This window comes from Trachurus trachurus (genome assembly GCF_905171665.1).
Source record: "Trachurus trachurus genome assembly, chromosome: 7".
In the NCBI taxonomy this organism is placed as follows: Eukaryota; Metazoa; Chordata; class Actinopteri; order Carangiformes; family Carangidae; genus Trachurus; species Trachurus trachurus.
The window spans coordinates 11,564,044-11,578,085 of NC_139901.1; the positions used below are offsets into that span (position 1 = coordinate 11,564,044).

A 14,042-nucleotide genomic window follows, 5' to 3' on the forward strand; every position below is an offset into this window, starting at 1 on the left:
ATTAGACTTTTGACAAGCTAAATGAACAGGAACAATATGAGTCAGAGTGTTATTGTTCTCTTACAGTAGCACCTGTACTGAGAATCACTCAGTCGTGTCTGCTTGGTGTGAAACAGCTGTAACATACAACCACAGGTAATAAAAACAGTGTTTTGACACATCATAAAGCTGGGAGATAAACAGGAGGCCAAGTCCTCACTGGATGGAAAACCACTTCTACTTTGTGCATCAGCATTTTTATGTTGAACATCACGTCCTTGCACTGACAAACACCGTCATACTGTGAAGATTTTATTTACTAGCTTGTTAAGTTTGCATTTACAATGATCGTTTTAGAAAGATTCAAACAAAAGATCCTTTGTACAGTTATTTTCAAGCAAAATAAAATTGCAAATAAAGTATATACAGTAATGAAACATTAGAATAATGTAAATAGATGTGTAATCAGTGACATATTTCTTTGTCCAGCTACACCAACATGCTGCAGTCATTAGCTAATTTCAACTGGTAACACACACACTTTAAGACCAGGAGTTTACACAATGTACACTAAGAGCAAATTTGATATGGGACATGATGATAATGCAAATATCCGCTGCATCCGATACGTCAGCCAGAAGATATAGACGTACAGTGGCCATGCTGCTGCCAGGAGATGAGCAGAGACTACTCCAACATGCTCATTTAGAACCAGGCTGCTTTTAAATAAATAAAAAGGACTAAGTCGTCTGCGTAATGAATGCAGCATGTCAAGGATGATTCTTGAAATGCATTTAAACCCTTTTGTTTTCAAACCAGTCAAATACAACTAGTCGTCAGTGAGGTTACGCTCAGCGAAGAGAGAAAAAACAAAAACTTCTCTTTAAATGCACAGTCATCAATACAAAATGTTTTATATACTATATTATTTCCATAAAAATAATGCATTTTAATTTATAGCATTACTCTGCTGCCATAAGACATATCCTACTCTTTTTTTCCCTCTGACATAGTTACAGTTTGTATGTACAAGAAATTAAAATCTTCAGTAAAATAATGGTACTGTGATTAAGTCCTGGAAAGATCCCTTTGTTTACATCACCTGCAAACTGCTTACAGTACGTTCAGCTAACACTGCAACTTGTATGGACCAATCATTGTGCTTCTTTTAATACCTACAGTAAATACGACAGACCCCAGACAACATAAAAGCCAATTTAAAAGTCAACACAATGTCTTAGTTAACAGAAGGCGCTCCTTCAACTAGTATGTTTTCATTAATATATTAATAATTTAACAACGATTCAATATCGCAACCTGGCAAATCGACTGTTTGTTGACAGCCTCGTATGGTTTGTTTTTAGCTTCCGTTTGTCCTGATTCTGATTAGCTAGCTTCAGTTTGTCCGTCCTCCCCTCACGCTCCCTGAAGATTTCCTGACGTAATCAAATTCCAGACATAAATAAAAATGAAATACACAAGCAGTTATGTCTAAAAAACAAACAAAAAGAAAGAAAGGCATGCCATTGGTCCTTTAAATACTGTTCAATATGTAGGCTGGAATGCTTTTTAGATTCTTTAATACCTGATATAGAATAAGTGAGGGATAAAAACACTCCTTCCAGACACAATAAATAACTATCCTTCATATAGTGCAGTAATACAGTACTCACACTAAACCTACAGTAATTGCACAGTAACCACATGCAACGGGCTGATTAAAGAGCAACCTCGTCAATCATCCATCTTTTTTTTTATCTTTTCAATCCCTACTTCCATCTCTCTGTCTATTCTTTGACTTTCTGCATCTGTCCAGTCTGCGATCACACGTGAATACCAGGGTGTCCAAAGCGTCCCACTTCACCTGGGGAGAGAGAGAGACACAAAGCTCTCCGGACTTGCAGTCCAAGGCAAAATTCAAAACGTCTGCATTCAGCACGACAGTCAGCTACAGGTAGTTTGGTTAATCCAGTTAATAATAAGAGCTGTGGATGTTGTCTGTGTGAGGCCTCAGACTCAGACGTCTCCCTTTTCACTCATGCTGTGAACATTTCACACCAGTTATCAAGTCATTCATATCAGCTACGTGTAGACAGCCAAAACAGTAATACTTCTATCTGGGTGGTTTCCCAGTACAACAGTACATGACCAGTCTTCAGGCTGCGTCAGTCTCTGTGCAGCTGCTCCACAGTATCTGACTTCTCTTTGCCCTGAAGACTCTAGTGGTATCCATGCTGGAATGATCCCTGTGTAACTGAGGCAGCGAAGGAGGGTGGGGGGTGGGGGGGGCACGGGTCTGTCCATCAGCAGTGTCTCTCCGGTGAGACTTGCCCTCTTTTGTAAGCGTCATCTCTCATCATATCTTTCTCTTCCACGTCCACCCTCTCTCTGATGAGCTCTCTGAAGTGACACTTTTCTTAGAGTTCTCCGTCCGAGGGCGGCAAACACAGCTTGAAGAGCCTGTTGGAAAAGAAAAAAAAAATTGAATGAGAGGATCCGCCTGGCCTAAAGGCCAGAAACTGTCCAGTGTGCTGAAGGCACATGTGGAGGTGCCTGCTGCAGGTGGTTTGATACTTTACCTTGGGGCTGATGGAGGCATCTGGTCCATTACCTTGAGATTTTTAGCGGAGAGCTCGACTCGTGCTCCCTGGTGGTGGAGAGAATGTATGTTATGTTACAAGCTCCGGTCACGTTGCAGTTAATACAACTGCCCTAAACAGACTTTTTTTGAAAAAACAATGAAATTCACATACTACTCTTTATCTTTATGTGATTTTGTCTGAGAGTCATGACAGATTCATGAACACAATAGCTCCTCTGCAAGTCTACTACTCTGACAGGATGATTAAACATTGTTTACTGTGTTTTACTGTGAGAACATGATCACACCTTCTTATTATGTCCTAATAAATTATCTCAAGCAGAATTAATTAAAAAACAACGACAAGCTACTGAGCTGGTTGTGTGTCCAGAGTTTAGTCCGATATTAAAAGCAATGAAACTGTGGCCTGTTGTATGTCAATATCAGATAAACACACCAATTCATATTGTGGCATTCATTTCAACCATGTTGTCCAGCACTGGTTGTTAATAGAATAATTTCTCCTGATGTAGTTAAACACTTTATTTGTCACACCTAATGCAACTGTTCTACTTTTATTGAGGTTTAAATTCAATTATATGTGTTAGCATTAGCAGATTAGTGGTGGAGCTGCACTGGACTGATCACATTGAGAGATGATTGTATTACTCCCACTCAATATAAGACACCAACTTTAACCATGACCTCAGTGCAGAACATGTGATTTAAACTGGTGAAGGTGAATTAATGGCAGAGCTGTTGTACTGCACTACATATGACTCAACCTAAAGTGGCTACTGATGTGAAAAGACAGTACACTTAGTTTAGAGATATGACCCCATAAGGAAACCCCGCTGGGCCTTTATGCTGAGATCAGCAGCTTTTAGAGTTTTACCTGTTTACGCATAATGTCCATGGTCTGCATGATGCAGCGTGGCAGGAGTCCGTGGTTCCTGGCTAAGATCATGGCCTGCTCCAGTGTCACACTCAGGGTACATCTGCAAAGAGCACAAAAAAGTTTATTAACAAACACGCACCGATACAGTTGTCCATGTGCGCATGTGCTGGATACTCTGTAGTAGTAATGAATTCAGACAGTGAGGCTACGGCTCAGTTTGAGGTTCAGTGGTGCACGCCACCCCCTATGCACTGTGTTAATCTTTATTCCAGCTGACAGACCAGTGATACGACACAAGCAGTGGAGTGATGATGGTGTGTTGCCGGGCTGACCTCTGCATGCCTGTGCCACACATGGTGATGTGGCAGGCTCCCAGGCGGTTGCACAGCTCAGAGGACACACACAGCACGCTGACACCTGACGGGTGGCCGTGGGCGCTCGGGCGCACGTTGATGTAGGACTGCATCAGTCGACAGAGGTCGTCCAGCGTGTTCAGGGGTCGCAGGAGCTAAGGGGGGGGGTGAAAAGTGGAGGTCAGCAAGGTTCAGTGGTTAAACGGACAGCTAACAAGAGAGTACAGTGTGTCCATCTCAACAAGTCATTTAGAGTGTTAAAATCTGCATTAAAAAAAACAGGTGGAGGAAAAAGAAGCTTGTTTTCTTCATGAATTCACCAGTTCTGACAATTTTCTCTGATACAGTTCATATAGTGAAATTCAGTTTGAGAGGAATGAGCATATTTGTTTTGGAAATTGGAAATTATCTCACATTATTTGATATATTTCATGGTGCGTTCCATTTCAACTGGGAAGGCAGAATTTCAGATTTTCTAGCTGGAAATTTCAACCAGCAGTTGAATTTCCAAATCAGAAAATTTGAAGTGCCTCACAAAATCCCAACATCAAAATCCAAAATGGCCACTCTGTGTGTCAACACAGGTAATGGCTGTTGTAATATACTGTTTTTTTTTTGCACTTCAGTCTTACTTGTGCTGGTATGTGCAATAATGTGTTGTCATTGACCAACAACTGGGTGTGATGGGCTGGGGTGTCTGACCTCCGAGGTGAATGGAACGCAACATCAATAGTTGAGTAAGTGACTTGTTAAGATGGCGCACCAGTAGAAACAGAAGGAGAAGAAGGAAACCAATCAACAATGACACAGAGGTTTGACTCTGTCTCAGTCGTTCTTTTGAAAGACAGTGACCTGAGGATGTGGTTCTATTCATCCAAACTATGATCTATTTAGTTTTAATCACTGGAATCTACCAAAGCTAGAGTCAGTTCAAGACACTAGAATTTCCTTTCTACTCTAGTCATCACTGAAGTTCACATGGTTTATAATGCTGATGTGTTGAGGTTAGTTGGAGTTAATGAGAGGGGGTGGGCGTCTTGACGAGCTAGTGGGGGGTGGGGTGGGGGTTGGGGGGGTCCAGTGGAGGGAACAGGACACCAGTTCACCTTACTTTTGAAATGCTTGGTTGCAGGTCTCTAACTTCAAGGCCCAGTATCTGTGCTTGCATTTATATTCAGTCACAATATTATATACAAATGGACTTACAGTGCGTTACAAGAACACGATACGAGTCACATGATAAACATTCACAGAGGCTGTAATGTACACATTCTGTGAGCACAACAAGAGCAGGATGTATCAGAGTAAGTGAATATTTACCTGGTCGATCTTCATGGCAGTGGTGTTTGAGTCCGTGGGGAGGTTGGACTTCTCCAAATAGAAAGCCCTGAAGAGACACAAACATCTCTATTTCAGTTTTTAAAACTCTCCACCTGCTTTGCAAACCTACAGATTCTTGATCCCTCCTCTGACTCATTTTGTGTGAGAGCTGACTCACTGAGCGTTGAGAGCACTTCATGATATGGAATATGATGCATCTGCTACAGTAAATATTTCACCATTTACCGATGTTGCATGAGTCATTTACGTATCAGAAATCACGACACTCATAACAGGCTATTAATAAAAGATGAATATGTTACAGAGACATAACCATTAACAATCAAGGCAGAATAAAAATTTAAATAAACACTCTTATCTAAAGCTATACTCCAGTTAATATTCTGACAATGTGTCCAGGCACTATAGCACTGAATATTAGAGCTACGGCAGAATTATTTACCATGTATGACCTTCCTGCAAAATTGTAAAAAATGTAAATAAACATACACGCTTATATGCACATACAAATTTCAATATTTACTGTGATCTGAGCTGTAAATATATTGTATCATATAATAACTATATGAACTGTGTGTAAAGATTCAAACCACCAAGCAACCTTGTTTAGATTTAATATTTTGTAAGATGGGTCAATAATCCTGAGCTACAAATACTCATGTTTAAGAAACAAGTCGTTTCGCATCACTAAGTGAGCTAACCGACAACATTCTGTCAGTGGATGTGTGCCTTTGTTGAGGTCATGTCTCGATGAATGATCCAGTTCTCACCTTGAGAAGTACCTGGACCTTGAAAACAGCCGGATGTCAAGTAAAAGAGCAACCGAAGCACAGTTTGTTCATGCTTACGCAAGATCAGAGGGTGAACTCTCCCTTTAAGGTGAAATCCATCCGGAGTTCTAGTGAGTAAACCACTGGGGGGCTGTGATGCAGTTTACCTGAGTCGGCGATAGTAGGCCTTGACCTTCTCTAGTGAGACGGCGTTGGTGCGCTGCTGGAACTCCTCCATGGCAGCGTAGTCCTGCTGGGACACTCCCTCTGGACGCTCCAGTGCTGAGAGAAGCAGGCGGGGGGCAGTTAGTCCAACACTCATGGGCGCACACATAAATGATCACATGATTTGAAGCCCTCACACCTCAATACAAACCTCATCCTTACTCCTCGCAATAATATGAACCAGTTTTAAGTTTTCATTCAATCCAATCAACCTTAAACATAATCCTACATGACTCTGAAAAAGTTTTTTTTTATTGTATAACAGTTTTAGTCATATTTAAATTTTTTCTTTTTGTACTTTCTTTATTCTTTTTTTTCTTCTTGCTGTATGTTACATAATTTCTTTTTTTTGTACTTTCTTTGTTCTTTTTTCTTCTTCTTGCTGTATGTTTAATGTTTACAATTTTTACTATTCTGGGTTATTCAAATTTTTTTAAATTGTATGTTTTTATGCTGTTCTTTTTCCGTTTCCAGTTCTTACTGTGAAATGTTTTGTCTGCTGTATGTAAAACACATTGAGCTGCCCCTTGGTATGAAATGTGCAATATAAATAAAGATGCCTTGCCTGGCCTTATCAGTATAAAAAGAATAGGGTGCTCACAGATGCGACCACACACACTTCAGCATCTGCAATGTCACAGTCTACCTCACACTTCTCCTCAGCCTGCACCAGCACTCTCTTCCATTAGGTGGCGATGTTGATCCACATATCTGCATCATTGAATCTGCGCTGTAGCACTTTCCTCAACACTCAAGTCCATGAGAACAATATGAGCTCTCATCAAGTTAAGTTTCCCAACTGGAACGTGTATATGGAAAATTAATGGCTATTTGGCAGACAGGTACGATGTATAATGCTGTCCGCTCATACTAGGCCTGCTGAGACTGATGGAGAACTAAACGGAGCCTGGCACCGTGGAAGGGGGTAAAGGTGAAGTTTTAAATGGGCAATAAAAGGCTTCAATGTAACTTAATAAAAGTACATCAAGTTACCGGGAAATGTACATGTGAGAGCGGCTGAGGCTGCACAAACCATGATTCGATTTCACATAAGTGATTTTGCATTAAAGTAACATTGATGTTTTTGAAATTTCTGACTCATTTTCACAGAGTAAAGCAATAAATCTTGTCACTTTCTCCAGTTCCTCTGCCCCAGTCTGCCCAGTCTTACCCTTGGTGAAGAGGACAGTGTGGAGCTTGAGGCTGCCGCCGTTCTGCAACCGACTGGGCAGCTCGCTGAAGTGACAGCTGTCCAGGTACAGAGTGACCCTCAGGGCCTGTCGGCTGCCCTCCACCTGGTAACACACCGGCGTGTCTGCAACACAAATACACACAGTCAGGAGAGAGGTTAACAAGACTGTGGTGTTATACTTGTGGCTGTCTGAGCAACTCCATAAATACACATGAGAATTATAAGGAGGTCAAGATTTATGCTGCTTGTAAGTTTTGTTTGTCAAACCACTTCATATATACAAATTCCGCATTAATAATATTAATAGTATTGTCACTAGATGTGCATTAAAGTCTGTGTTAAATAAACAATCTCACACTCTTACACTCCAGGCCCCAAGATGCAGTGAGCATCATTGTTTATTATGTTTAAGCACAACTTCAGAAAACCACAGTCACTGTAATTTTATCAGAAACCCAAGAGCTGAGTGTGGAGAGCTCTCTGCCTCCACACGGCCACAGGGACTACTGACTGCACACGTAGAGATGGAAAAAGTGACAAAAGTCTAGTCGAAATATAAAAGAAGTAGTTACCTGCATATTAGTCATGTTAGGAAAATCAGCAACACAGATTTTTAGCGCAGCATCAGCTCACAAACATCATTTGTGTGTGTGTTTGTCTAACCAGCTGTTGAGGATAACCTGACTGATGTTGGTCCTTGATTTCATCATGTGTAGCTGTTGCTTCTGAGTCTTTTAGATATTTATATTGTTGTCTGATACGTCTTTTTATCTTTCCTTAATAAATTCTTATATGTAGAGCAACTGCAGTTTAGAAAAATGTCAGTTTGCTGCACCTCTTGCACGCGGAGCCGCAACCTTTTGTGCTTCTACGAACAACACATGACAGGTAATAATTTATAAGTCCGACTTGTGTTGATTCCTCCTAACATTTTCCGACTGCGAGACATGAGCAGTTCTCCGAAAATGGAAAAGACGACCTTTACCGAGCGACCTCTAGGGTCAGCGCTCTTTCCTAGAGAACCCATCAAGCCTTAATCCTACGGAATTGGCTGTGATGCTTCAGGGCTGAACCCAGAGGCCACAGACTCTGCGGTGCTTACATGACTCTACCTAACCTATAGCTCACTGCTCGCTGAAGATGCCATTAGTAAATCAATACTGTCCAGCGAAAGCTGCCGCCACAAACCAGCCCGCCGGCACTGCAGCAATCTGAGCTGAATGTGCAACTTCAGGAGAGCAGTTTGGTTAAACGGTAGAATGTACAGTGTTAATCTCTGCATGCCTGTACTATGTAATGTATAGGACAGTGAGAGTCATTAGTTTATGTTTGTGCACAATATATACACATGTAGACCAAACACTTTCTGCTGCCGAGTGTAAACCTGAAAAACTAAATCCCTGCCTCACTCACAGCTTTGCCCTCTAAGATGAGAAGTGCACGCCGCGCGTTTCCTTTGAGCGGCAATCTCTGTCGGCCATATTGAGACAGCTGAAAGGACCTGATTCAGAATGCAGCCGTTGTTTGTATCTGCTGGCTTTAAAGGGCTTCTGGCCGCCTGCAGCACTCTCAGCAAACACATATACCGAGGTTATTAAGAGACACAAAGGTCTTAAACTTTATACGTAGCGGCCGTAAAAAGAAAAAGCATCCTCACACCGCCCTGTTGAAATGCTTACTCTCACATAAATGGTCCAACCGTGAGTGTTTTGGGAGGAGAAGCGAATGCAAACCACAAAATCAATTTGTCATTTTTCATGCTCCAAAAGAATATTTCCTTACTGCAGCACAGCTTGCACGCTGATGCAAGAATATTACAGAGGTATTAACTGTAATGTGTGAAGCCGACCTGTGGCCCTCTCCCTATCATCCTCTCCCTTCTTTGCTGTGACTGTCAAAATAAAGGCAAAACATTTAAAAAGTAAATTAAAAACCTCTAACGTACAGTATGTGTGTATCTTTGCTTTCTTTCTGTCACATATGCGCTAGTATCTCATGTGTCTCACAGCAGCACTCAAGTTTAAATGAAGCCCTTCACAGGCCGTCAGGAGGGAGCGTGTTATCTGTGATACTTGGACAAAGAGAGCACTTTAACAGACTACATGCTCTGCCCTTGTTAAAGATGATTTATGGAGCCATTATACTGTTGTTTTAGCTTCCTATTCAGATTCTCTGCTGAAAAGAAAATTAAATCTGCAATGGCAAAATGACAATTTCACCCTCAATAGCTTCCATACATGCACATAATAGAACTCTTTTCAGAGTTGGTCAAACCATACAGCTGCTCATTAGCAGCAGTCTGGTTTGAATGGGCCAAGTCAGTCTTTGTTGATGGAGTTTCTTACTTGCAACGAGACACTCGTCCTCCAGTTGCCTGAAGAACACAGTGACTTTGTCCAAGTCCGACAGGGCGGCCTTGGTGTCCTCCAGCATGGTCCGCTCCTCCTTCTGTCAGGGAGAGGAAAGAAGAGGAAGCTCAGAGGTTGCACCAGGAGAGTTCTGCTGCTTGTGACGAGAACCAGGGACACACCACACGGCATGGATGCAACGGGACGGATGCAGACGATGATGGCGTTTGTAGGTAAGATTCTGAATTCATGATGAAACTGCATCGTAAATTAAGAGAACGCCAAGCCCAAGTCCTCACCAGGTGCGGCGCCAGCGAGGACTGGAAGTGCAGCAGAACACCGATGACCGATATCTGCTCCAGCCACTTGCGGCTGGTCTCCTTGCCGTCCTCTTGGTACTCGCCGGCGTTGTTGAAGCGCGAGCGGAACGCCGCCAGCAGCTGCTCGGCCAGCGTGCACAGGGCGCCCGTCGCTGCCTGGCAGAAGATCACATCCCGTCGCAGCTGTAGAGATGTGTCTGGAGTTGGGGAGAGAAAATAATTTTTAAAAATGGAGGGGGCAAAAAGATGAAGAAGTCAGTGGGTAGCAGAGGGTAAGACACCCCGACCTCCCCTCTCTAACCTTCCTCATTACACATTTCTTGGACTTGCTCCAATACATACACTTTATTACATTAGCCTGGATCCCCAGAGAGGATATCTCCCATTAACTAACACCATATGCCACTGTGCACAGTTCAAAGTGACTTGAGCATCATATGCTTACACACCAAACCTCCCTCTGTACAAACAAGTGGCCTCAACCTGGACACGATCCTGCTCCGGGAATGAAAACACCGATGAAAGCCGATGTCTCCGACTCCTCAGAGTCATTTAATCACAGTGGAAAACTACTGTAAGTCAATTTAAACATGTGCTTTATCTTTGCTAATGAGCAGATGTGATGAAATTAAAACACATTTGATGTGGGACTAGTACAGTCATAGTTTGCTATTAATGTAAACGTGTTACAATATGAAAGTTTTAAAAAAAGAGATAATAAAAGTAAAACCTCATTAAATGGTGAATAAAATTCCACAGAGCCTGGATTCCTGACACTTTAAATAAATCATTTTTAAAATGTAATCATCTTTGAAGATGTTTTTAGGACGTGCAGATGGAGAACTGGCTGTAATTTCATATGATGGATGATCTCATTTACAGAGAGAGAGAAAACTGTTGGATTCATTTTTAAATGCTCCAGTTATGAGACCTTTCCAGCTGCTGCAGACTGAGTTCTGCAGAGCACTGACATCTCTCCTGGTCATTTTCTGGAAAATGAGAGCCGTGTTGTATCTAGTTTGATTATCTGCCACCATCTGGTTCAGAGTGTGAACTGCTTTGTGTCGAACACTGACACATTACTGTACCTGTGCACTTGAGCAGAGCCAGGAGAAGCTGGTTCTTTCCATCTGTGGAGGTAGAAGGAAAAACAAGGCGGAGTGAGTGATTGTAACTGTATATGACCACATGGCAAGAGTGTGTTAGACTGTGTGTGCGCTCTGCTAACCATCCACAAATCTCTGCAGGCTCTCCACCAGGGTTTTGATAGAGTTAGGAAGGTTCCATGGGTCCTCCTGGATGTTCTTGTGGATAATGTAGCGACACCGAACTGTCCAGTCCTCCGTCTGGCGAAACTCTGTCCGCATAAAAACCAGGAAATGCATGAGTGTGTGTTGTGTAACGGCTCTGTTAACAGAGAGGTGTCAACACACCTTTTCACCCTTCATGCAGCATACAACACACACACACATACACAAAGAAGCACATGTACCTGGTTGGCTGTGGTCTGAGTAAAAGTGCTTGGTCTCCTCACAGGCCTTGGTCATGACAGGTCCTTTGAGTAGACTGTTGATGGAGTCGACCTTTGTGTAGAAATAAAAGCACACACACACAGAAAGATCGTCAGTTAATTAATCAATATTTCATCTGCTCATATTCTGCACAAATGTATTTCCCGTCTTCTACAAGCTCCCTCATTTCTCTATGTGCCATTCAAACACATACACACACTCCCACACATTGTGTAGTAACTTCTGGCACGGGGCTGTCAGCATTAAAAACAACTAGGCTTGTGTTTGTGAGCCCCAGAGCTGCTGTTTCCATGTGGAAAAAAAAAACAGCAGCCAAAGAGAGGGAGGCACCCCACGTGGAGTCAAACAACATCAAATGCTGGTAAGAGGAGAAGAGAGGAGGTATGGATGTCTTTAACCGAATCAACATATCAGTGAAAGTCTGTGTGTGTGTGTACATGTGTGTGTAAGGTGGGGGAAAAGAAAAGAAAGAAAGAAAGGAAGCGAGGCGAAAGATGAGAGGATCCTGAACAGAGGACAGAGGGAGCAGCATGAGGTAACTCAGCCCAGATGTAGACTGATTACTATCACATCATCGGCCCCATATGGTTTGACATAGAGAGAAAGACCGGGGGGGGGGGGGCAAGTTCAACTTCAGTAACATTCGTTCTTCCATATTTCTTCTTCTGTGAATAAAGATTTTACTTAACCCACCTGGTTGAAAAGGTGCTCCAGGCAGCCGTGCAGCTTGTCCTGTTTGTCCGAAGGAATCCTCATGTCACACGGCAGCTCGTCGCCTAACAACCACAAAACACCAAAGCAAAATCGTTATTGAAAAAAAGAAAAGTGTCGACTGCACATATTAAATACATTAACGTAAATCCTGATGCATCAAATTAGAGAGGGTTTACTCCGACAGAGACTGGTTGTGGGCTGTTAATGACGTCACGCTAATAAAGGCGACGTGATAAACAGCGGCGGTCACATACTTGGCTCTCTGCGCAAACAATGTGGCTGTGGGGATTATGAAATGTTGTGTCTATAATATCTGACCACAGTGACCTCAGAAGAAGGATCTACAGTGACATATGATCAACATTATCATAATGTAAATCATCTGTTCTCATGCAAACATCCTTTATTCCCCGTCTTTGTTTGACACTCAGGAAACACACAGTGTACTGGCGTCGGCCCGAGCTGATGCTGTTTATGTTAAATTCACTTTGTCTGTTTGGACAGTGACACGTTTTTACTCTCATGCGCTGGAACCAAAATGATCATTGTTTCGCTTGTAATCCAACACGCCGAGCCAAGACAACATGTAACCCGACTAAACACAGACACCGCACCGAGAGGTTTTCTGGAACCGACATCAGATCCTCACAGCTGCGCACAACAAACAACTGGATTTACCTGATCCCATCTCGTCGCTGCCCAGGTAGGAGCTGTTGCTGCGCACGCTGGTGTAGGACAGGACCGAGTCTCTGTTGCTGTTGCATTCGCTGGAATAAAGCACAAAAACACACAAACAAACACGGTCAGAGCTCTTCGCCCGGCCGAGGGTTCACTCGTTCATTCCGCTCTTCCACCACAGAGGGGATTTGGAAGCAGCGTCTTGTAATTACGCTGCCAAATAATCCCTCTGATTGTAAATGCCTTTTCTGATTTACAGTATGTGAGAGTGAAGGTAATTAAATGTTTCTGCCTCTGGTTTCCAAAGAGAGGCATTCACTTAACTGGGGCTGTATTAGACTCCAAAACATTTGACTGATGTTAAACACATACTTTAGATTTCAAATGGAGAAAAGCAGCTCACCTATAAACACATGATGGTTTCAGACTGGGTGGACTTCTTGCTCTTTAAGACATGCCTCGGTTTAGTATTTATAGTCGTAGGTCTACGTGAATTGACATGATTACCGGGAGCACGTGGAAGATTTATGTGGCTCAAATTATACGTCGCTTCAGGAGAGCAAGCTCACAACTCCCCCCCGAGTGATTCACAGGCTGAATTACAAAGACAAATGGCCTACGAGCGGCTACGAGCTACAAAACGACAACACCGGCTTTGTCCTCCTTTACTGTGATACGTCTTGGCTGGATGACACAGTGAGGGAGTGTGTGTGTGTGTGTGGGGGGGGGGGGGGGGTGGGTATCAACCTGCTGGGGTTGTTTCTGCGGTCCCTGATGTGTGTGGATGTGTGTTTGTGCTGGAGGGAGGGAGAGAAACTGGCTGCACCGGAGCTGCTACAATTACAGGGAGAGAGTTGGTGGAGTCGTCTTTTAGTAGTTTGGCTCAAATTTTACTCACACACACACACACACACACACACACACAGTCTGGTAAATCCAGACATGCTGTTGTCTTTGTCCACTTCTCCTCACTCCACCTCCTCTCATCACACCTCAATCCTCCCTGTGCTTTTATTTGTTGCCTGAAATAAACGCAGCTCCCTCAGTCCCCACGGACCCTCTGCTATTCCCCTTCTGCTCTCAGCTTCTGCATGGGGAGTTGTATTTTCCA

The 14,042-nt window shown here is 42.9% G+C and overlaps 1 protein-coding gene across 1 annotated transcript in view; it reads right to left on the bottom strand.

Annotated features, from left to right (window-relative positions):
- Positions 1-331: 331 nt before the first annotated feature.
- Positions 332-14,042, bottom strand: part of prex1 (phosphatidylinositol-3,4,5-trisphosphate-dependent Rac exchange factor 1) — an 86,407-nt gene continuing 72,696 nt past the window's right edge. Inside the window, exons 27-40 of the mRNA XM_083975809.1 lie at positions 12,932-13,020; positions 12,233-12,315; positions 11,500-11,590; positions 11,236-11,364; positions 11,096-11,137; positions 9,987-10,204; positions 9,685-9,787; positions 7,319-7,462; positions 6,090-6,204; positions 5,132-5,198; positions 3,791-3,966; positions 3,456-3,558; positions 2,559-2,626; positions 332-2,439 (exon numbers count right to left, since the gene is read on the bottom strand). Coding sequence (XP_083831935.1) covers positions 2,397-2,439; positions 2,559-2,626; positions 3,456-3,558; positions 3,791-3,966; positions 5,132-5,198; positions 6,090-6,204; positions 7,319-7,462; positions 9,685-9,787; positions 9,987-10,204; positions 11,096-11,137; positions 11,236-11,364; positions 11,500-11,590; positions 12,233-12,315; positions 12,932-13,020 — 1,471 coding nt within the window. The 3' untranslated portion in view covers positions 332-2,396. The remainder of the gene's footprint in view (positions 2,440-2,558; positions 2,627-3,455; positions 3,559-3,790; positions 3,967-5,131; positions 5,199-6,089; positions 6,205-7,318; positions 7,463-9,684; positions 9,788-9,986; positions 10,205-11,095; positions 11,138-11,235; positions 11,365-11,499; positions 11,591-12,232; positions 12,316-12,931; positions 13,021-14,042) is intronic.